The following is a 25,228-nucleotide window of genomic DNA, read 5'->3' as shown; positions in this document are numbered from 1 at the left end:
GGAATCGGGGTTAACAGCCCATATCTTGCCATAAGATCTTGATCATACGTAATTATGTCTATAGCCATGTGAAATGTTCATAATAAAAGCAGAGGTTCTGGTAGTTCAGCATTTTATTCTGAACTTGAATTTCCAGTCAAATTCACCAAAAAAGAAAAGGAACATTTGCATTTATTGATCCTTCAAGAAAAAAACAAAATAATTTCTGAAGAAAAAAGTAGAGTGAAGCCTTAAACTTCATACTGTTTCCATGTGAAAATGGACAGGGTTCACATGAGTTCGTTCAAATTCAAAATGAAATTCCTTTAGTGAGAAGAGAACGCAGAGTTTGCAGAAGCCTGAATGAACAATATGGACATATAAGCTGTGGTTTATGCCATCTAAAGAACAAAAGCTTAAAACACCACAGCAAGGGACTCCAGGGATTATGCTAGGATGGCAGCTAAGCACATGAGTGTGAAGAGTAGTTAATGAAAGCTACCAATAAGATTATTTCTCACTGATCTACATACCTCTCTCTTGTCTGCTTGCTAGCCCTGAACAGACCTCAGGGTAGACCCAAATACAGGACATGAAATCCCATACACCACCTCATGCCACAGGAGGCGGGCAGTTTAGAGATAGGTATATATATCACAGACACGCATCTGCGTGGCACCCAGCGATCGCGGAGGCACCATAGCTCCAAGCTTTCCAGGAAGGCCTCTGAGTGTAGTCTCTTATTACAACTGCACATGCCAGGTAGAACACAGACCTCAACAGCAGCTGTGACTTGATGCTGTCAGTGCCTCAGAAGCACGTGCAATGGTTGGCCATCAGCTTGTGCTGGCCTGTTCAGATCCTCATTTGATGTACCAAACCATGTCCAGCTGTACCCTGATGCTACCAGTACAAACATGTACACAAGCAACACCAGCTTCCTCAATTCCTATTCCACTGCCTGGACGTCTTAGAAAAAAAAAGTTCTAATTTTGCAGACAGCAGGTTTCCAAAAGTTGTTAAGTAGCCAAATCCCTGAGGATGTAGCTATGTTTTAAATCTGCTACATATTTTTAAAAATCTGTCTCCAGAAAAAGTTCCAGTCCAGACAGCATTCAGTGAAGAGAACCAAGATCTCCTGTTTTGCTTCTAAAGTCTTTTTGGTTTGCTTGGGTTTAAATTAGTTTTAGCAAATATAAATAGAACCAAAGAGATGTGGTCAGCTTCCAGGTGACTGAGGAGTGTCAAGTACATTGGCAACTAGAGACCAATCTGCTATTTCTCAGACTCAGCAGGCAACCCTGTCAGCTTAGACTGCTTAAAAACCCTCTACATCAGCTCTGCTCTCCTGCCACTTGTAGCTGTCTCTACAAAGAATTAACTGATCATTACTACAGTATGTAATTCAAATGCTGTATGTTACAAGTAACTGTAATTACACCAGAGCCATACATTTAACTTTTATCAACATTAATGGCTTCATTGTTTTCCTTTCAATTAAACATGCACAGAATAGTTGATAAGATTTTGTGAATATCAATGGGTTCAAATTGTGAATTTTATTTATCTTACACTTAGAAGTCCTGCTTAACAAAACAAAAAAAACTGGAAAAAAACACCCAAAACAAACCAAACCAGAAAAAGGGAGTGCTGAAAAACAGCCACCATTTAGGAGAGACATATAGTTATGAAGGAGTAAGTTTGGCAAAAGCATACACTGCGTTTCCTTTTACACTAGAATTCATTTAAAAAATCCTTTTTGTAACACTTCATGATGCATAATAGTAAAATAAACTCGATAGTGAACACTTATCAAGTGGAAATTCATGACTTTTTTCACCAAAAAAACCTAGTAATTGCCCTAGATTACCACTTTTCCTTGACCACAGTGATAAATCAAGTGGTTTTTAAAAACTAATACTCAATCTCCAAAGTACTTTTTTGTTATCTTGTGTCAACTGTCCTCAAATCTGGAGAAGAGTTTGAAGAATATGAGGCTTAAAATTGAAAACAAACATCACCACCTCTGCAAAAAAAACCAATTGCAATGGAAAATATGAAAGAATTTTCATAGTCCTACAAATATTATATTGATCAAATTTACTAAAACATATACAACTTAAAGGTTATCTTTACTATTAGGTGGGTCGTTGCTTCAATTATTAAACTTGAGGGGAAAAAAATAAATGAACAGCTGGTGAGAACAGTTTCAGGTCAGGTTTTCATTCAAGTGGTCCCCCATCTTTTGTTTAGATAAACAAAAAGTAAGTCTCGGGTCACAACATGTTTTGAACTAAGTTCTGGTGGTAGGAGTATGTGACCTCAATAGGAGTGTCAGTGGAATAATCCTGCCATCCGATTGCTGTACCTGTTGTCTAAATTGTGACTACTTTGTATTTGCTGAGCAAATGAGCATTGAATGGCATTGCCCAGGACCTTACCAGCAAATACAGACTGATGGAAATTTTCATAGAATCAAAAAATGGTTTGGGTTGGAGGAGACCTTGAAGATTATCTAGTTCCAACCCTTTTACTCTGAATTCTGCCTTTACCTGCTCTGGTGGGAAAATGAGCTGCCCCCACCTGCCAACATGCAAAGTCTGCTTCCATGAAGACAAACAGAACATGGGCCCAGCATGCTGCAGAATAAAGGGAGTGTTTAGCATGTAGCAGTAGCCACAGTTTAGTCCAAAATTTTTGTCCGAGATGTCACATGGCAGGCCAAATGGCCAAACACAGCTGGTTTTTGCCAAGACGACAAGATGTTATCTACCTGGTCTGCTTGGCTCCACCACTCCCTGCAGCACAAAGAGACCATCACCTCAAAGCAACAGCACCTTCAGCTCTGTGATGACAAAGACCCAGCGGGAGCAACGCAACAACTGCATAGGTGGTTTCATAGACCTGGACATCATCACTTCCCTCCATAAATTATGCTGCCCCTTCCATCCTGAGTTTCAAAGAAAGCAAACACACTACCAACAACACTGTAAGCCCCACTGGAGCACAACTGGCCAGCAGATCATCCCCAATCCTTTAGCTCTGGAAGAAAACTGCTACTCCTCCCCTAGGATAAAATATAGCCATAAACTGATTTTCAGCACCAAAAGCTGACTTCTTATAAATCACAGACATTACAAACTATATCCTCTGATTAAAAGCAATGTAAGGTAATGCCATTACTAAATATGCCTAGCTGCCTTCTAGCAGCTGGGCCACAGAAATATTAAGCAGTTGATATTGCTCTTAGCCAGCAGAAGTGTTTCTCACTTAACTGAAAGCTCCAACATACAGGCAGAACTAAAAGGAAACCAGGAAAAGCCAGCTTTCCCCCTTTAGATTGAAAGCATAACCACTAAAATATAGGAAATTCAGTTAAGTCTTGTTTTAATTTCAGGTTTACTTTGTTCACAAGCAATTTTAAAATTTTTTTGTGATTTTATGTGGGTTTTTTTTACTACTAAAGACAAAGCAGTATATGGCATCCATAAGAAACCCCCTTGTTCCCAGAAGTCAGTTGTTCATTTCCAGCTCAGCTTGTTGCACTGCCAGCTATAGGGACAGAGCAAATTCACTGCAGCCTTGAGAGGAGGAGGAAGAGAACATGCTTGCGTGCAGCTGCACCCTCTGATGTCAGATACTGTAGGACACACCTGCAAGGAGCACAGACCTCACAGGACCTCAGAAACAGTCTGCCACAGTTCACGTACAAAGTCATATTATACAATAGGCAGCAAGCAAGGAAACAAAAAATGTTCTTTGAATGGCCCCATTCCAGCTGCTAAGAAGAACTGTAACCACAACCTTCATAGCAGCAGCTCCACCAGAGCAGAAGCGCAGCCAGAGTATGGGTGTTTGCAAAAGTGCATATAAAGATCATTTGATTCATGCACATGCCAAATAACACAGGAATAAATAAATAAAGTTGAATGATTGCACGCTCAGATGAAAAAAAATCAAACTATTTGCCCGAAACTACGCATTGCTCCATCACCTTTCCCTGCACCTTTTGCACAGCACCTTACATGCGCGTGGAAGTATGGTAATTGCTCTACACGCTTCTCTCCATGGAGCAAACAAACTGCTTATTCCGACATTTCAAAAGAAAGGGTGCGTGCTCTGATGAAACTCCCAAACTGCAAATGTTTAACATCGTGTTGCAACCTGATCTCTGTTCTACTTAACATCAGTTTGAGGTTTCCCACTCCCCACAGGCTTCAGTGCAAACTCCTGGGAAAATACTAGTATTAAAGCTGGCAAATAGCACTTGGTATACTTCAAAAAAGGGTGAAACTCTGAGTTTTGCTCACTTAGTGAATGAACCACAAAGCCCCTCAATTAACGAATGAGAATTTGTACGTATCCACCAAATAATGTGAAAAAATTGTCCAAAAAATTGTATTGCTCTCAGACGGTTCACATCAACTACTAGACAGAAGCTGACTCCTGATGGCTCACATGACATACTTTCTTACCTTCGACAGGATGACCGTAATGTTTATGTACAAAATTGTCAGATTAGATTCCACAAGTAATAATTATTGTAAGCTAGGGTCCACTTTAAAGATAATTCTAATCAAGTGTTAAGAATTTCTAATTAACAAGTTTCAAATATCACCAACATGCACTTTCCAGATTCTCAGTTGCGACACCTCAAACGTATTTTTTTAAAAAAAAGTGTACTGCACATGAACAAAATTACTGACAACAATTAAAATAACTGCATAACTTCAAGAGTAAAGAGTATTTTAAGTAACTATGGGTATAGCCATAAAAATGACAGAGAAACATCAGGAAAAGAGATATGTAAGTAGCACATATAGCACTACATTAGCAGATGCTTTAAACTTTCATTATAGCGTCCTTAAAATTCAGAGAGATCAAATTTGCTATATAGACCAAATCAGACTGGGCATATACATTACATTTAAGATTATAAAGAAAATATATGAGTGTGTGTCTAGGGGAAAGGCAAGACAAATGAGTAATTTATATCATTTTACAGCATGAAACATCGTATAAACCTGGAAAAATGTGGGGAACAATGAATGCTGTAACAATTTCTTTTTTTTCTTGGGATCCCAGGATAATTCAGGTGAGAAGGTGCCGCACGAGGTCTCCAGCCCCACCACCTGCTCAAACTAGGTGCAGCTCAGAAATCAGACCAGGTCACCAGCCAGTTAGGTGTTACCAACCTCAAAGGATGGAGATCATACAACCTCTCTGGGTAACCTGCTCAACTGGCAGACAGCCCCCATGACAGGAAACAATTTTCCTCACTCCAAGCCTGAATCTCACATGTTTTCAATGCACTGTCTCTCATTCTCCCACCATGCGTGGCTATGAACTGACCAAGATCCCTGAGCCCACTGACAGCCTTTGCCCATCTAACTGTGTTGTCATCAGGCTGTAATAACTGTAACTCAGAGGAACAGTGTTGGATACACTGCTGAAGGCCTTGCAGAAGCCAGGGTGAATGGTGTTCACTCCTCTCCCCTCACCCACCAGTCACTTTATGCTGCAGATACCAATCAGGTAGGTCAGCCATGCTTTATTCTGGGTGAATCCATGCCGACTGCTCCCAGTCACATTCTCCTCCTTCAGAGTGCCCAGAACTCTGTTCCTAGGCGACTCACTCTGACTTCTTCCACGGACCAAAGGGACGCTGACTGGTCTATAGTGCCCCAGATCACCGTTCTGGGTTCCTCTGAAGAGGAGTGCACCATTTCCTTTCTTCTGGTCATCAGGGATCTCCCATGGCCTCTAGCACCTTTCAAGCATCGTAGCGAAGGGTGCTGCAAGGACATCGGCCAGCTATCTCAGCACCCATGAATGCAGCCAGGTGGGTCCATGGGCATGTTTGGGTTGAGTCCTCTCAGGTAATCCCTGGGACTTGGTCCTCAGTCATGACTGGTGGTTCTTCACCTGGAACTCTGTCTCCAAGCATGAAGGCAGCTGCAGAGAAGGCAGCAGAGTACCTCAGCCTTGTCTGTGTTCACTGTCAATAACCGACGCACCCCATTCAGCCACCAACCCACATTTTCCTGGTCCTGCCTTTTACTGTTGACGTAGTGGTAGAAGTTCTTGTTGTTGCCTTTGCTATTCCGTGCAAATCTGAACCCCAGCTGAGCTTTGGCTGTCCTGACGCTGCCCCTGTGTGCCTGCATGGTATTTCTGTGCTCATACCTGGTAGCCTGTGTCTGCTTCCCCCTCCTGCTGTATGCTGACTTTTTGCACTGGAATCCATGGGCTTTGCACTGGAACCCATGACTTCCCAACTTAGAAGAAGCTGGTCTCCTGATGAGGCCACTTACCTGATTAGCTCAAAAATAATTGGACTTTTCTACAGATTTGTTTATCAAGAGCTATCAAGCACAAAAATACAGATACAATCTCTAGCTATGGAAGTATTTATGCCCTAGATTTTTTTGCAAACTTCGAACATGTACTGGGGCAACACCATCACTCAAACACAACATTGCTGTGCCATCTGCCTAAGAATCCGTCTATTACTGGCTGTTGTTAGAGAAGCACACAATGTAGACAGTCCTTTGTTCTGACAAAAAACAGCCATGTTGATATTCCTATGTCCTTTAGCATAATACATGCTAAAGCCATGAAAGTTAAACTAGCTCTATACCACAGGGCTCCAGTCTCAAGACTTGCACTCAAAAATGAATTGAAATTCTTCTGCCAAGTACCAGGTACACATCACTGCCAAAAAGGACCTTAAACTAGGTGGGACGCTGTCTATTCTTCTGCAGCATTGCACTGCCTGTGATATCTTTCAAAGGTGATTGAGATGGTTAGCACACAGCATCTATAGCTTAGCAGGGACTTTGAATGATACCTTGAGAGTCCTCTTTTTTCGTTTCCCTCAGCCATTACTCAATCACTGGAAACACAATACAGTCTTGTCCACACCACCATTACTGGCTAATTTCACGAATGATAAAATCACAGCCAAATGATAGTGCCTGGCAAAACACCGCAACACTGCAAGTTATTATTCTTACTAAAATATACAGAAGTATTACAGCAAGCTATATTATAAAACTATACATTCCTACTTGCTGTTGAACTCCACCTTGCATCAGAGGTGCCCTATGCAAAAGTATTTGACTGAACTGTGTGTGACTGCTAAATGTGCCCCTGCTGGGTCTTTAAATCCTCATTAGCATTAAGTCAGTGCACCTGATTATACGTTGCACAGCAGGAAGATCTAATGAAGTATTGTTATCTGTATTGTCTTTTTATAACCTAGCATTATGCTCCCATTGAAAACGTATAGTGACCTTACCCGCATCACAGCTTTCAAGAAATAATGCACTGAGGTAATTGGTTGTTTGGCATCATACATAGCCTTTATGTCACAGAGGTGAGTGGCTCTGGTGCTGGCATGGTTGGCAGTGGAGTGCTCCAGCACAGAGTGTGTGTGTGGGGGGGGGTGTTAGCCCTGAACTGGGGGGAATCTCCAGGGGAGCAGAGAGAACCACCAGGAGCCCACAGCCCACATCACAGCTGCTGACAGGGCCAGGAGCAATGGTGGCCAAGTCCCCACACTCATATAAAAGAAGCCCTTAGGGAGCACTAGCGACCAGGTGTGCTGCCATGAGGGCAGGCAAACAGCCTGGCAAGTCAGTTTGTGCAGCAGCTGGCACACAAGGGTGAGCAAGAAGGGCACCGAAGCTCTCCCAGCTCAACCAGGGAGCAATGGAATTCACCCAGAAGAAAGCCATGGCCTCTCTAAGCTCTGTACCCACCACAACTGATCCGGCTACCCAGACAGAGCTGAGGGCAACATGCAGCCACCCAGGTGCTGGGCTGCAGGCTGTGCCCTGCTTTTATGTTTGTACTGGACATACCATACAGTGAGTACCGCTGCAGAAGTGCACCTGGGTGGAGGAACTCCTCTGCTTAGTGACAGAGCTCCGGGGGTGGGGCGTGAGTAGGCTGAGGAGTATCAAGGAGAGCAAGACAGAGATACAGACTGCTGGAATCACACCCTGTCTTCCCCAAGACAGGCCCAACAGACACACAGGACACAGTATATAGAGGATTCCCTGCCCTCTCTCCCCCTGGTGGAACACAGTGACTTAAGGGATAGGGGGCAGTGGCAACAAGTTCCTGCCCAGAGCAGCAGGTGCATCTTTTCTGTGACTGCCCCACCTTCCCAGGTGCCCATGCCTATTAGGTACAAGGCTTTACAGGTGGAACTGAACAACAATAAGGACAACGGTTCATCTAGCATGGAGGTGTTTCTGAGGTTAAGTTACCCTATGCCCTGCATCAAAATTGCTTCTGCTAATCAAAAAATGATGGGTCACTGTCACAGCAGACTGCCATCTGAAGGGAACAGAAGGCCCAACACGCAGACCGGACGCACTTCGTAGGGAAGCCTGCTGCCTCCCTGCAGCCTGGGGTAGAGATGTGAAGGGCAAGCTTCCTACCCTGGTGCGGCCCTCAGATTGTCATCCATTATTGATTTTTCAGGCAGGCAGCAATGAAGTTGCAACAAGAAGTCCAAGGGCAATCAGAAGAGACTTCAGGGCACTGGGATGACAGGTTAAGGGATCAGGAGCACAAGCAGTGTTCTCCTTGACCCTGCCGGTTGCAGCGAATGATGAGGGAAAAAACAGGAAGAGCCAACAGATCCATACCTGGCCCTGAGCCTGGTGTCACCAGCAGAATGTTGAGGGTTTTGATCATGGGTCTGTTTACACAACAGCAGCCTGCTGGTGACAGACGGGGTACACCTGTCTCAAAGTGAGAAGAGGATCTTTGCACAGGAATTAGCAGGGCTCATCAAAAGGCTTGAAGCACAAGATTAGAGCACAAGTCTTATGAGGAGCTGCTGAGGGAACTGGGGTTGTTTAGCCTGAAGAAAAGGAGACTGAGGGGAGACCTTATCGCTCTCTACAACTACCTGAAAGGAGGCTGTAACTATGTGGGTGTCAAATCTCTTCTCCCAAGCAACAAGCGATGGGACAAGTTGCACCAGGGGAGGTTTAGGTTGGATATTAGGAAAAAAATCTCTTCACTGAAAAGGGTGGTCAGGCTTTGGAACAGGCTGCCCAGGCAAGTGGCTCAGTCTCCCATCCCTGAAGGTATTTAAAAGATGTATAGATGTGGCAATGAGTGACATGGTTCAGTGATGGACTTGGCAGTCCTGGATTAACAGTTGGACTAGATGATCTTAAAGGTGTTTTCCAACCTAAATGATTCTATGACTTATAGCGTGTGTCAAGTCTTGAGTCATATTAATATATTTAACGTTTCTCATTAGGACATAATAAGAAGTTGTGCCTGTATAAATCACATATTTATTCCCAACACGTGGCTTAGCTACACTGTGTAAAATGATGAAAACGATTTCCTGTCCACACTAGCTATGTCTCACATAGAATAAAATGCTTTTATTAGATTTACTTTGCACCACAAGAACTGGATGGGTTAAGCTGCTCATATTTTTAAGCAATTATTTCTTCACAGGCATAGAGCGTTATGTGTACTGCATCTTTCTGAAAAGATCTGGACCACTAACATTAATACTGTGACAAACTGCCTCCATCATCATTCTGGATGCTAAAATTCAATAAACATTACTAAAATATTCTAACCACGAAAATCACAGCCACAGTGGTTTCAAGAGCAGCATCATTCAGTGTCTGATAAACTGGACACAAATCTGGGGAGTAATTCCCTCAGTCAATGCATATGATTCACAAGAATGCTTTTCAAGTTGAAAGCTCATGCCAAGTCACCAGTTCACAGGTAAAGTGAAAAAGAATTATAAGAATTCTTTCAGGAAATGCCTTTTCTTAAAAATCACTCCTCAGAGGACTTCACCTTAAAGAATCTGTCAGGAACCCAGCTCCTGTTTTGTGATGAAAAGCACCAAAGCTATGTCATTGCTGGTGCTGTCTTTTCAGATGTCCATCCCCCGGTTCAGTGTAATCAACACAAAGCCTCCATCCAACTTTTGGGTGCATGTGTATGCCTTTTGTATGTGGAGGTATACCTCCTATTGTTTGAAGACATAATTCTTGAAATGCAGAATTTATTAATATAAAAAAAAAGCATGGCAATTCTATCACCTGTTTGGTGCCAGGCATAATAATTCACTCAAGTGAAAACTGTGAAAGTCATCATCATTTACTCTTAAGTTTAAAATAGTCTCTGAAATGTTCAGGTAGGATTTTTTGGGTTTTGTTGTTTGGGGTTGTTTTTTCGTTTGTTTGTTTTTTAGTGTAATGACAATTCTCTGTGAATGGTCATTTGCCTGAAAAACATGAGAACTCCGAATTTATTTTTAACTTGAAGGAATACTTGCAAAGTCAATGGATTATGTCTATTGTTATAAAACACAAAATGAAGTATTAGCCTGAATACACTAAAACTGTGAAGCCATGCCACTGATCAACTGTGATGAACTACTAGACTAATTCAAGAGATCACTGTTAATACTGTCATGACTATATCTAATTATCAAGCCCTGCAGAGCCCCAGTGAGACAAAGCAAGCCTTTTAAAATAGGTTACCAAATAATACTTCACATTTTTACCATCATCAGCTGCCATACAACTGCTCTAGCATCAGACATAAAGGTTTATGCCTGGATTGGATAATTTTTCTCAGAAATTTTGCAAGGTGGATACTAGTTAAGTACTTCACATGTTCACCATGTTGCACGGCCTACGAAGAGATTAGTAACAAGCAACCATGCAGGACAAAATCTTGGCTGGCTACATGGAACGTCCCCCAGGGCTCAAAGCAGTCCAAGCTGATGCAGGACAGAAAGGCCCAGCTTCACTCCTCACTAGCAAGGAATATGGGTTCATCAGTTTAAGCATAATAAGGATTTTTGAGCTGCCACCTCAGAAAGAAGTGAAGGAGGCAGACACTTTCATGCTGCAACAACACAACTAGCATGTTACTTACTAGATAACTTACTAGTTACTAACTAGATACTTACTCTTTTTTCCCTTTAAAACTTCTGTAACTTACAAAATTTTCCAACTGAAAACTTCAGTTTTAACTAAACAAACAACAGTTTAATAAAACAACCATAGCCACGCTAGCCAGCACTTCAATTCCTTTGCAAATGCAACATTATCTCATGCAAGCATGGAAAACCACCTTTTTTTTCTGACTTACTAGATAAGTAAGTAGGCAAATACTTTTAGGTCACTTATGTTTGGATTAGAAATTAGACACTTCTTTCCAAGGTGAATGCACATATACCTTAAAGTAGGGTAAGTTGTGGAGAAGCAGGGGTGAGGAAGCTGTCCTGACCAGAGGGCTCTTTTGGACACCATGATTCTTCAGGATCCTCTCCTGTGTCCTTATGGTCTGGTGCTACATAGCTATGTAGTGTGTTGTGAAGTCTGGAGGTTGATGTGAACTTCACCCCCTTGCTTGCCTTGCTCATATCTTATTTAGGATTTTAGAGCTGTTTGGAGAACAGTTACAGACACTTTAAATCACATTTGCCTGGTGTGATCTTTTATTTATTTACTCTAAAGATCCCCACGTGGGAGAGTTCAGAGCCACCGCAGTGGAAGAATTTCAGTGTTTTAAAACACTTTCTGATGAAAACAACTCTGTCCTTATAAAACGTTCCTCAGTCTCTGATCCCACCAAGCCATGATGTGGACAGACCCCAGCAAATAAAAGCAAACGGGTTATTACTTTTGTGCCTTCCCTCACATACTGCAGTAACTGTTACTGATACAGACTTGTGACTAGACAAAAATAACTGGTTTACTAGGAACCCAGCCAGAAGAAACTGGTGAAAAGAAAATTCTATCTTTGTACATCAACTGATAAATAATAACTGCTACCCAGTATCCAGAGTAAATTTAGCAGAATGAATCCCTAATCCTGGCCTGCACCCTGGAATTAAGAATGGAGCACAGCATATTTAGCAGACTGACTAGGTATTGTCCATCACTACTGAAATTACTGGAAATATTTTAAAGTTTTCTCATGAACAAAAGCAGAAGCTAACCCTGTTTATGGAGTGCTACATTCATGACATTGCCCTCTTTTTCCAATAACCTGCTTTCGTATTAGGCAAATAAAGGCCTATGTTTCTGTGCAACACTGCATGATGAATTACTTGCCTAGACTTCTAAAAGAAGTAGCAATTGACATCAGGTTAATACAAAAGGATTCTTAAGCTGCATATAGCTCACAGGAACCAGAAACTAAGGACATCATTCACTCTTTTTGGAAACCTGCTATGCCCAACAGTAAATCTTTTCCTTCAGGCAAAAGTTGTAAGTAGCCTTGATCATAGCAAACTGTTGCTACAGATCAAAGAGTAATGGAACATTTATATTCAGAGTAAAGTAACAGTCAAAACTCTTGCTTGAAGCCAAATACACAGTTGAGAAGCATACGAGTTGGGTGTTGCTATTATCATCTACATTTAACTGTTTATTTTTCCAGCGTTTCTTTGTCTACTTTCCATGCTGAAAGATATCATCAGCTGAGGTAGAAAAAAAACCACCCACACCAAAGTGGGTGAACTGGTTTGAGTAAATTAAAGCCTGAAACCTCCTAATGTTAATATTAAAACTTCTTTCCAACATACACTCACTCTGAAGTTATGAAGGTTCTAAAACTTCTGAAATTATTATTGTTACCACTACAGAAATAAATAGCAGGTAAGCTTGGTTTATAAATGCTCTCCACATATTGAAATACATAGCAGTTAGGATAATTACCCAGCCTCTTATGAGCCACTTTTATCAAGCCACAAATTATTAGCAGATAGTATATTTTTACTGCATAAAAGCTGTATTTTCAGAGACATACACATTGCTTGCTGTTCCTGAAAAGCTTTGAAAGTCCTGAGTAAAGACAGTATGATAGTTAAAGGGACCCAGATTATTCAAAAGAAAGATTTGGCTCCTTGTACAAAGATAGCCAAGTTATTATGAACTCTCTGGCTCTCCTTCTGCATATTAAAAAAAAGATTATCCTTGTTTTCTGCAGAGATTATTAAGGCCATTCACTTGTTTTACATTCTGCAATAAAATAAACTCCACTGTCATGCTGCCTGGAGCTCCTGTATCTCATCCATTATGTAAATCTCCTAAGAGTAGTTCAGCAAATATCATCTCAGTTCCACTGCACTTAAGACGACCTACACATCTAAGTTAATTTTCATCATCTTAAGACCAAAAGAAACTCCTTACTACTTAATTTGCAACAGAGATTCTCACTGTCATCTCCCTTTATAACCACCAAAGTCCAAGCTCATACAGTTTTAAACGAAACTCAGACTTGACTCCAAATGTTTGGGTTTTGGGGGTTGTACCACATCTTCCAAAACCAGGAAAATAAAGCCAAGGAAAACTAATGTTATGAATCTTACTATTTCTAGGACATCTTTTTTGTTGGTTTGTTCAGGTGGGGCTTTGTTCCCCCCTAATACAAATGCTGAAACACTTACACATTGCTTAGAAATTAAGGTGGAACCTCAGTGCATATTTTACCTGTAATATTTGAAAGCCAAGGCTTTTGTTTTCACTTGAGCTATGCCCACATGTCCATTATAGCTGACTGCAGTGATCACAGCTGTAGCATACTGCTATCAAACTGAACAGAAACAAAAACACCCTTAAGTAAATAACAAAGTTCAAAAGAAAGTAACAGCCTCAAAGCAGAAAACTTGCTCTTTCCTGACTCATCATTAAACCTCTGCACAACAAAGACTTAATGAATCACCAGAAGTACACATGAAGCACCATGTGGGAAGCATAAGAGAGGGTCACCATTTTGATTAATACCAGGAGCTTATTTTCTCTTTTAGACACATGTCCTTGGGTATATGAAATACCATATCCAGTGGAATCATTATTCAGGTCTGTTACCAGTGGGTATCAGTATTAAAATAACTGCCTTCTCCTTACATGTTAGCTACTGAATTCTAACAAGTTCTTCTACACCTTCATATGGGAAGTGACAAAATGCCATTGTTGGACATTATTCTCTCCATGGTATGTCAAAAATACTAAAATCCAAATGCATTTATTTCTAGCACTAAATGTTTATTGTCAGATATGTAGGAAGAGGAAAACAGGAAAGCATATGTAGTATTTCAGTTTCTAGTTCCATGTGTCTTAATCAGCACAGCTGTGCAGACCAAGAACCATCAGGTTTTCCCTTCTCATTGAGAAGTAAAGATTAATTCTAAAATGCAGTTATCTGTGCTGCTTCATGATACTGAGAATTAATACCTCCCACAATAGAAGCATCCCTGTTTTCCATGCAAACACTTATACCCTGGTAACTAATGACCAGAAACAGGTCATTATGACACAGGAAGTTGTAGAAAATCCCATAAGTCTCTGGTTTAAACACGTCTCATGGATCATGCCCAACAGAACTGAACAGTATTCAACTTCTTGGAAACCAAAAACCTGAAAGTATGAATTTAAACTTTTTTTTCCCCATTAGGCGCTTTGGAAACTTGTGTCATACTTCTGAAAATACACACATCAAAATGGTCTTGTCAAACAGCTTTGAAATTAAATGCCTTATGCCTCCCTCTCTGGAGTAGTATAAATTTAGTCATTATTAGAATTAGTATAATTGTTCTCTAAGTGCTCTAGGAATAAAAGGTGAATTGAGCTCAGTTACTGCTCTTTCATTCCCACAAGAACGTGCTGCAGCAGAGAAGTCAAGCTGCAAGAGCAGGGATGCTCAGAGATACCTTGAAAACCCAAGGACTGGAGAATGACTCCAGCAAAGTGGAGCCTGGTGTACTCGCCGCGTCTGTACCAGTATGGCTTACAGGCAGAGGAGATGTCTGCTTTTCCAGGGAGGACACAGTAATCCCATGGGAAGAACTGCCCTCTGGAGATACCTACTGCTATCTGCCAACTAGTGGAAGATGGGCACTTTCAGCAAAATGACTGAAGTTGAAAGGACTGAGGAAAGGAAAGTTGAAAGGAATCAAGGCCTTTAAGACCTAACTCCCTGGACTATGTCCTGTCACTTACAACTAGTCCCTACTGGGATTAGCAAGACTTAAAGACGAACTAAGAAAGCCGGTTTGAAACAGCAACTGCTTTGGAAACACCACTAAACAAAGAGGAACATGGCGTAAGCTCATGGATTCAGAGCTTGAACCTCCCTCAGCCAGCAGAATTATTGCAACAGGATCTTCTCGGTTCAGCTGAAGATACCCACAGCCTGTGTCTTTCAACAGCCCATGAGAAATCAGAAGATGTTAGGTAAGCTTTTGGAGCACACCTCCCAGTTTGGCTTCTTCCAAAAGCCACTTAGCTTGCATAGCCCAAGGCCATGCCACAAGGCCAGCCAAAGCAGGCTGGGCCAGGACAGTTATGGAAGCACTTCCTGAGCTAAGCTAAACTGGCAATACGCTCTGCTCACTTCCCAGCTCTAGTCTGGACTGCTCCAGCCAGCTTCCTCCAAAACCTAGACCGGTCTTGTTACAGCGTGCACAAACCTCTTGACAGTCTGACAGGTCCTACCAAGCCCACTCCCTCAGAGCCCCACACATGGCCTCACACCAGAGCCCACAACATGCAACAGAGACTTTCACGTGATGGAAACACACCACCAACAGGCTTGCATCTATCTCCAACAAAAACAAGCAGCAGCAGGACCACCGCAAAAGTACCGGAGGACACCCAAACACCAAAAGGCAGTAGTAGCATACCTGCAGCAAGAGCAGTATGGAGGGGGCTAACCCTGGCTGGTGGGCATGCAGGACCTGGCGTCACTTGCACTGCAGCCACGGTTTGCTCCCTGAAGTGAATGCACTCAGTGAGGCTGATACAGCAGGTCCTGAGGCACAGGCTTGGCAGTCCTGAGGTACTAAACGCAGCCGCAGCCAGAACTGAGGAAATGCTCACATCAAAATTTTTTACTTAGATCTTAGGGTTGCTTCCATCATTTTATTTCATATTGTCTACAACATGCATTTTTGGAGACTACAAGAGGTAGCGGCATCCGTTTGTGCTCCTCCTGAGAAGCGAGAGCTCTGCTTGTAGCACATACATCTCCTCTCCCTCCCAGCACTGGAACACCATCAGACCACGCATTTCAAATACCAGAAATGGGAACCAAGAGTGTCTGTGCCTGCCATTATAGAGCAATCTGTCATTTTATCCTCACAGGCTAGTTTTTCCCTATTTCTGTTCTCAGCTCCAACTAAACTTTTCAAGGTGAAGTATTTTGGTTCTCACTCCCAAAATTAATTAAAAAACAAACACAAAAAATACTCACCCACCCCCCAAAATCCCCCAACTTTAAAACCCAAAGCAACAGTTACAGGAGGACATTCATCACAGGAGGAGTTTAACCTCTGCATGACTTTAATTAATAATTTAAAAAAAAATGAAAAAAATATGCAATCACACACCAAGCCTTACGATCAACAGCAGTAAGTAATACAAATGATAGATGCCAACAGATTTACTAATTAGAATTGTAGGGGGATATCTATTAACTTCCAGAAGTAGTTTAACAGGCACCAATAGGTGCTGAAGCAGGCTCTTAAACACAGTTCACCTACAACCACAATTTACTAACCACAGAGTCATCATCACCAGCCATCTCTTCCTGGAGGAGTGATCTAGGCAACACCAGCAAGATTTACTTTTGCTTTACAATGACATTTAGTAATTTTAATACATGAACGGTGAAAAGAACTCTGGTATTTAAAATATTCCACATTTTCATCACATTTTGTCAATTCAATACTAACTGCTCTCCTGTAAGCTGCACTACAATGTGGGCTGCCTTACTCCCCCATGCACCACCTCACATGAAGGTTACTGCCATCCTTTTTTATGCAATTCTCCATTCGTCCCATTTAAAAAAAAATGTTTGATAAATAGGAATTTTACTTAAGAACTGCTGTAAAAATCAATGCACCTGAAACATTTCACAGCTGCTTCAAGCAGAGCAGAAATCTATGCAGCCACAAGGATGCAAACCCTGCACACTGCTACTGAGCAGCTACTGGGCCAGAGGCACTCCTCCCAATTCTACGCAAAGCCTCTTGGGCAGCTCTGCATCAACTATTTGAAAATACAACCTTATTTATTATATATGAAGATCTCTGTATTTATTGATTTTAAAACAAAGCTTGAGGTTTTTGCAGTAGACCAGGCTTTGACAAGGAGAGTCTAACCCACGCCATGCCTACTTCCATTGTCTTTCTGAAGTGTAAGGGTGCTGAAAAGACCACAGCCATCTTCAACCACTAAACTAACGCTTCTAAAATATATTGTATTTTTGATATATGAAACTTAAAAGCAACAGTTATGATCCTCTCTAGGTGTCTGCCCCCGATCCACACTGGCAGGAATGAAATGCAAGAACAAAACCCTCAAAAATCATAATCCAACCTGATTTAAATATGGTCAGATCAGAAGCCAAGCACTAAATATGATTTGGCCCTCATGCCTATGTACTGATTTTTTGTGTAAATATATGTGTATGTGTGTGTTTTCGATACCCGCCCCAAGACAGCTGCTGAAGAGCACCGTGTAAACACACCAAAATAGTTGGGAAATTAATGGAATGGTGCCAAGACCCAGGACCCATAACTAAGAAATCATTTAGGCTATAAAAGCAACCGCCCAGCAGAAATTAAGAAATAAGTGGCGTAGAACAGATTTTGTACCGCTGTTCATAAGGAAAGGCTAATAGGAACACCAGGGTCTTCCCAAAATCATTCATTAACTTTACAAAGAGAAAGAAGAGGAACAAGATCATATGCAACACAAACACGTCAAGCTGAAGGGGTTTGTTGCAGGCATCTTAAATGACTTTTTCTCTTTGGAAAAAGCCAGTGTTTAAAATGCCCCCAGCAATTTTTCAGCTATGGGAATCAGTGCCAAGTCCACCTCACCCCACTCCCAGTGGGGCTAAGCCTGCAGTGAGCAACTCCAGGAGCTACACTGCTCACAGTGCACGGGCCTCCAGCAGCCCGTCAGCTGTGCTGGCACCCAGCGGGAGAGGATGGGAGCAAGAGACAGCACAACATGCAGCAGTCGATGCAAGGAACAGAAAAAGAACGAAAATCTCTACAGCTCCTCCCTTTCCTCGATACAAGGTTTGGGGAAAAGTTTTCCTCTCGCTCTACAGTTTGGGCATAAGCTTTACATTTTTCAGTGACAGTAAAGTAAAAGCAGATCTGTCCTATGAATATGCCTGGGCTCCAGAGAACAAACTGCCTGCTATCTATTTACACTGTGAAATATTCATTAACTATCAGCCACCAATTGACTGTTAAGGGACCCATCTTGATAAATGCTAGACAACAGATGAAACCAAAAGAACTTCAGAGTCTCCCTGTCTTGCTGAATAGGGCCATCAGTCATTTTTAAGTGGTTGTTTGTTACATTGTTTTATCCAAGATATTTATAATCATAATGAATTGAGACAAAACATCAAACTACAGCCTCTTTGCTGGAGAGTAATCTAAACTGAAAAGCACATGACAGAAAGGATAGATGGATGGCCAGTGCAAAATAACTCCCTTGAGATTAATACGTTTTATCCTGTTGATATTTCTAGTCATAATTATACTCCAAGAATCCACTGAATGATGTTAGATGTGAGACCACTTAAAAGCAGTCACTTTCTTTCTAGGAAAACTGCATTTGTTTTGTAATAGATACAGAGGGGACAGCTGACAACAAAAAACAAACATATCACCACACTGCTACTAATATTCTGACTATGCAAATAAAAACGTAGAATGTCCTTGAAACACCCTCAAATACATTATAAAAAATAAAATCATTTTTATCGTTGCCAGACTTTAAAATTGCAACAAAAGTAAGTAGTGAAAGTCCAATGAGTCCAACCAAACTCCACCCAAAACCAGGGTAGCTCCAAAGCCTGATGAGACAACCCAAGGGGCTTACCCAGCCTGCAGTGGAACACAGGGTTGTTCTTCCCCAGGTGCAGGACTTTTCCCTTTGCTGAATTTGCTGAGGTCTCTGCCAGCCCATTTCTCCAGCCTGCTGAGGTCACCCTTAACAGCAGCCTTGCCCTCACTGCATCAGCTGGGTACCACTGCGCAGCACCATGCGTGCAGCTGGCAGCTCAGAGGACCTGCACCCTGCCATGCCCTGCTCCACACCAGGGTCAGAGGGAGGGAGGCAAGGGCACATCAGAGGCTGGGAGACTGCTGAGATGGGATGAGCTCTGGAGAGCTGATTAAACACCCCTTTGTATCGAGTCCCTCCCTCTAAACAGCTGAGGCAGTTTGCTCTTTGTTTTTTGGTTTGGCTTGGTTGGTTGTTAGGGTTTTTTTGAGATATGACACACAGGTTACATTGGTGAGATAGCAATACTTCTTGGGGCTTATCATGTAGACCTTTTTAGAAAATAAGCAGTCATCTCCTAACACCACTGAATTAAATACAGCTCTGTGCCGTTTTTCATGTTTTGAACATTAAATAGCCTAGAATGGCATTAAGCCTGATCAAATGAACTGCCCAGTAGTATTTCTGCAAGCTGTTCGTGAAACCATAGTGTGAGTGGGAAACTGCACCCAAAACCGCTCATTAAGTACAACCCAGATCTGCCTTTCCAATCTGACCAACTTCTTTTTGCCTTTAATTTCACTCTCTGTTCTCTGTTCAGTCCTGTCCACTCATTTTTGGTTTAAAGTCTCGATCTTTATTTTTCCCAGGACTTTTTGAGCTATAGCTCCTCCCTGTCCATTACCCATTTCCTTACCAGCTCCTGCTCTGGTCTCTTATCTCCATACATCCACACTCAATCCCTGTAAACTAAAAAACACAAACTTTGAATGTCAGATTCAAAAGAGACCTGAACCTCTGGATTCAGTTGCTGTTATTATGGAAAACATAGGAGCATCGTAAGCTGCCTGCATTCAACATACATGTACGCCATCATGCTTATTTTGCATTCTTCTGGGAAAGATTCATCTGATCTCATTTTATGAGACAAAAGAAATGTTCATATTTTCTTCATTAGTAGCATTCATGCTTAGACATCAGTTGCTTATATAAAACCACATTTACATATATTATGGTATGGTCTGAGGCAGACCAACAAAGACCTAAAATATACCAATAAAACATCCAGATAATGCAACCCAAGCTGTTTATAGCCCCAATGATATACCAACATACTCATGTCAGCAATAGAAAGCTTTCAAAACTTGGTTAGCAAAGCAGCAATAAAGTGAAAGGCTAAGGCAGGGTGCTGGGTGAAATCCAAACTCTTTGTGACTGGAAGCAGAACTTTATCAGCCGATCTTAACAGTGACCACAGAGGAGCCCTCTCCACTTCTATTACTTAATTTTTCTGGAATCAGTTTTCCCAGAAAAGGTATTTTTAGCCTCAGACTTAGAATTCCTCCACATGACCACATTTTTTTCTCATTCAGTGATAGGATTTAATCATGGTACTTTCCTAATATAAAAGATTAACAGCTGGAATCAGAACTCTATGTTTGCAAAGACTGCCAAACAGAAAACATGTAAGGAAATAACTCTATCCCCTTTTATATCAGCACATATTTTGCACAGCTTCCCCACGATTACTGTGGGACATCATCAGAAGAGCATGAAAGAGTGGAACTATGGCTTGACAAGAAATAGGTCACCCCGTTGTCCTGTACTTCTTCCTTCTGCCATCACTCCGTGTCGAACCAGAAAGGCAAAAGCAGAGAGAGGGAACAGAGATACAGAGCTGACAGTGCTGCGTTTCTCACACAGCTACAGCCTTTCCCAAAAACTTGGGAAAAGGCCACAAGTCCAGGAGTCGTCTAAGTTTGCCTGATCTGGAAGGTCTTCCTCCTCTGCAGAGACTCTGGTTATGACAGTCCCCCTCATGGATCTGACAAATCCTTACACTTTTTCTGCCTTGGTGTCACTTCCCAAGCCAAATACCCAAGAAGGTCCTCCAGTCTGGCCCAGTTCCTCCTCAATTCAATGCAAAACATTACCACACTATGGTAGTAATGCTCTGTGCTGTCTTCTGGTTAGCATGAGGAGTCCACCGTAATACAACAATATCCAGAGATAGCACACAGATAAATAATTCTGTCTTCACACCCCCTCACTCTTTCTGCCAGTAAATAGCCTCCCTGAGTTTGTACGTACAGGATTTTATCACTACAGTTGTGGAAGATGCAAGCAAGGTTTGGATAGTTATCAGTTTTTCACTCTGCTATTCATAGCCAGGAGGTCTGAGCAGGGAAGTGTTTGCTCCGCTATGATGTGAGCCCATCCCGAGCTATCAGACATCAGTATAGACAGCAGCTGCTGACACGTCAGCAATCAAACCAAAGAGAAATTCCTCAACACTCTGTGCACTGGTTTTAGCAGGCAACAACTGCTGGTTCGTATCTGGGCATACAGGTCCCTGATCCCATAGAGAAGTGGTGTACATTACTGTAGAGCTATTATACCACTTGCTGTCTCTATTAGGGTTTACATTTGGCTGCTGGAGGCTGGAAATATTTTCTGGGACCTGCCATATAAAAAGCAGATGTTCTATGGATGCTTCTGAACTAAAGATTGTTTGGCTGGCTGTTATTTCAGAAGACTGGATAAAAGACACAGATGATTCCCTCAGGTCTTACGCTGCTTGTGAATCTGGAGATAGCTAGGATCAGCACATCCACTACCTGCTGTGAACACAAAACATACCCAAGAAGGAATGAAAGTAAGCTATCTCATATCCAAGTCAATTGTTTATAAACTGTAAAACTTCCAAACCACCAAAAGATTAATAAACCCAAATTCTGAGATAAGTAAGAATATTTGTCCTCTGAACTACTTTGCTCAAGTTAATATAACTATAGATTTACACTTCTGGTACAAAACTGACCGCGTGCTTTTGAAAAAAATTGGGGGTGGGGGGGGGTGGGGTGTGTGTGTGTGTGTGTGCTGGGTTTGTTTTTTTTTTATTGTTCCCACCCCTGACTGGAATTCAGGGGTTTGAAGAAAGCTGTCTAGGAAAGAGGTTTTCCACCGTAACATATTGCTCCTCGACTACAGAAGAGCTTCCAGAATGCCTTACTTAACTGAGGTGCTGAGCAGCATCCCGCTGTACCGCACACCCTGCATTTGTCCTTACAATTCATTCGCTCCAGTCCAAACCCACAGGCACAGTCAGCTTTGTTTAAACAGCCTTGGCAGGAACCAGTTAATGTAGCATCCTAGCCAAAGCCTATAACTCACAGTCACCAACAAGTCAGATTGACACATGTCATGGCCTACCGAATTTTATCATCTTACAAAGCATAACAATAAAGTCAGTAAAGCATGGAGGTCCACTAACAGCTGCTTCCTTTTCAACTAGCACAGAAAATGCATGCTGTAAGACAGCCATCTGTCTATGATAAGAAAACAAAGCACCAAGATATTTTCAAAGGTATCATATCCTATTTGACTTCTTAAACCGCATTTGTCAATGTGGAGCCTGAGTACCACTCCACAACGCATCAAACTTCATAGCCAGCAGCTGTAATGGAAGACAACACTTCTCATTCTCCCTTCATCCTTGCACATAAGAATAATGAACACCACTATGCACCAGCCCATTCTAACACCTGGCTTCAAAGGAATTACCTATTTCCTTAACGTACAACAAGGTTTCCCTTTAACGTTCAAGGTTTGGTCAGAAACTGTTGCTTTAAGCTACAGCTGTGTTAAGCTATAGTATTCCCCTGCCTGAAAAACAATACGGTATATGAAGCTCAGATTGGTTATTTCATCTATTATGTTTTGTAACACAATATAAATGTTTAATAATAGCAGTAGTATGTATAATGCATATGGCTGTAAAAATGTCAACCAACTTTTATGGCCTTCCTCTTCATATGAATATTCAGTCATCCATTCGTTCCTAGATCCACTTCAATCCTGAAAAAGAAAAGATAATATAATTTGATTTATTTTTTTTAGAGGTCCATTGATTTTTCAAGTATTACTGTATATGTAAATAAAAACTTAACCCTGGACATCTGTTCCATAGTAAAACAGAGGTCAGAAGGACACTAAGTTTATAAGCACTTTAAATAAAACCGGATAAATATGACAGAAAGTGTATCAGAGAAAGCCTTATGTTTTACCTTAACTAATGAATTTAGTCAACACTCTCAGTGTCTTTAGTTTCTGAGCTGTTACTTGAGGGCACTAAATCCCAACTGCTTTAACTAGTCTTCTGGGCCCATTATGTATCAGTACCCTGTGTTTGTACAGGTAAACTTTCCAGCAGTTACTGAGCATGAATATTCTTTACTGGTATTTCAAAGTGCGCTTCCCAGAAATACTATGTCAGAGCTGGACAACAACGCAATAAAAGCACAAATACATTTATTAGTGAGCTCAGCCAATACTCCAGCCATGGGAAATAACTGTGCAAGACTATTAAAAAATTTGAATATGTATTTCTTGAAAGGTTTCCTATGGGTAAATGATTATTTTAGTTATGTTTCCACGTGAATCTATAAAACAAAAATATATGTAGAGATTTAAATACTACATTATACTTTTGGAAGGCTCCTTCAGGTTTAAGAAAATATAATAATCCAGTAGTCTAACGTTTTAAAGCCTTGGGGAGAAGAAAAAGCTTCAGATGTCTAAAATTTAAACAATAGACAGTACGTCTTAAACCTCTTGCCAGAATATGTGCACGTATCTGGAAGCAAATGCTGCTTGCATATGTCTCTCTTAATAATGGAAATGGTGTGAAGTCAAGAATCTAAATCTGCTGTCAGAGCTGTTATAAGCCATCTGCTTTTATTTTTATATTATTCAAAATATTATTCAAAATAAGGTCATCCTTCAAATAGCAGTGGAGCATCACCTGCCCGTTTTCAAGCCACAACCCAGTATTTCGTTACTGCTGTATATACAACAACATGACTAACAGGTTTCCAGACACCAAGTAAACTTTTACACTGAAAACATGACAAGATGCTCCTTAAGCATGTAAAATGAGTAAATATTCAAACTACTATTATACTGACTAAACATCATGCACTCAATTTTATTTCTAGGACAATATTAACTTAATAGAAAAAACAAGTTCCAAGTAGTCATGTGAATCACAGAAGGTTACAAAATCACCACAAAGACTGCCCTAACTAAATGTAACTGAACACTGTAGGCTTAGAGCTAACTACTGTAGACCATTTGCCTCACCTCCCATGCATCTTGCAGACTCTTTCCTTTTAGTTGTTTAATCTCCCCTTACTATTATTTCAACTGCTTCAAAATTTCCATTTCATGAAGCAGAATAATGCAGAATAATTTTTTTTTAATTGCACGCTTGAAGAACGATCTTTGAATTTCTCTGTGCTCATGTCCAAAAATGGGAAAACTAGACCAGGTTTTCCATATCCTGGACTTGCATGATGTGGTTATCCAACCTGAACAGGAAATTACTTAGTCATTAAAGATCTTTAAAATTAAATGTAATGTTTCCAAAAGCTTCATGGGGTCTCTATCAGAGGAAGACAGAGTTTGACCTGTAATTGTTGACAGTTCTCCAGGTTCTCTCATCATTGCTCCTCCCTACATGCAGACACATGTGCTCCTGCAATGCAATTTAGTTTCAAGTTACACATGAACTGAAGTTACCATGGCTGTAGTGACAGAACAAGGGTATGTGTTTCAGAACTGCTAACACAGCACTACCCACCTAGCCACAGACACAGCTGGTTTTGCGTTATTAAATCATGTACAGCAACCTTCTTCATGAAAAAGCTGCTTCATTAGCAATGACAAGTAATTGTGTTTGCTTATTAATTCTCTTCAGGTCTGCACAATTTATCAAGCACTGAACTGCCCACCCTTGCATCACTGGGGTGCTTTCCTCCATGGAAGGACCTTTTGCTTGTCTCTGCCAAGCACAAGCAGGGCACGCCACAAGTTCCACCATCCCGTAACGCTGCTCTACCACGATAACTGTAGTTTGGCGGGTAGGACAGGGGTTATCCCTTAGCACTGACCACCAGGGTGACCAAGAGCATTGTTTTGGTGGCCAATGCACGCTTGCTATACATGCCACCCATACCGGCCACAGGTATCTTCACTGCAACTATTTTAGGCTGCTTCTGGGGAGAAGATGAAGAGTAAACTGTTCATCTGTAAACAGTGTTTAAATCATAACTCCACAAATCCATTGCCTGATTTTCCAGAGAGCTGAAAAGTTTCAGCCTCAAAAGAAAACAACTTAAAATGCATATGAAAAACAAAGACTGTCC

General features: G+C 41.4%; 1 protein-coding gene across 8 annotated transcripts in view; it reads right to left on the bottom strand.

Moving 5' to 3' along the window:
• KLF12 (KLF transcription factor 12) overlaps positions 1-25,228 on the bottom strand; it is a 246,896-nt gene that overhangs the window by 154,474 nt on the left and 67,194 nt on the right. For all 8 annotated transcript variants that reach the window (XM_055803101.1, XM_055803102.1, XM_055803103.1 and 5 more), the window contains one exon: positions 22,817-22,880. In XM_055803101.1, the coding sequence (XP_055659076.1) occupies positions 22,817-22,837 (21 nt within the window). In that variant the 5' untranslated portion in view covers positions 22,838-22,880. The remainder of the gene's footprint in view (positions 1-22,816; positions 22,881-25,228) is intronic.

Source organism: Falco peregrinus, chromosome 4 (assembly GCF_023634155.1).
Source record: "Falco peregrinus isolate bFalPer1 chromosome 4, bFalPer1.pri, whole genome shotgun sequence".
Classification (NCBI taxonomy): domain Eukaryota; kingdom Metazoa; phylum Chordata; class Aves; order Falconiformes; family Falconidae; genus Falco; species Falco peregrinus.
This window is presented reverse-complemented; position numbering and strand designations above follow the sequence as displayed.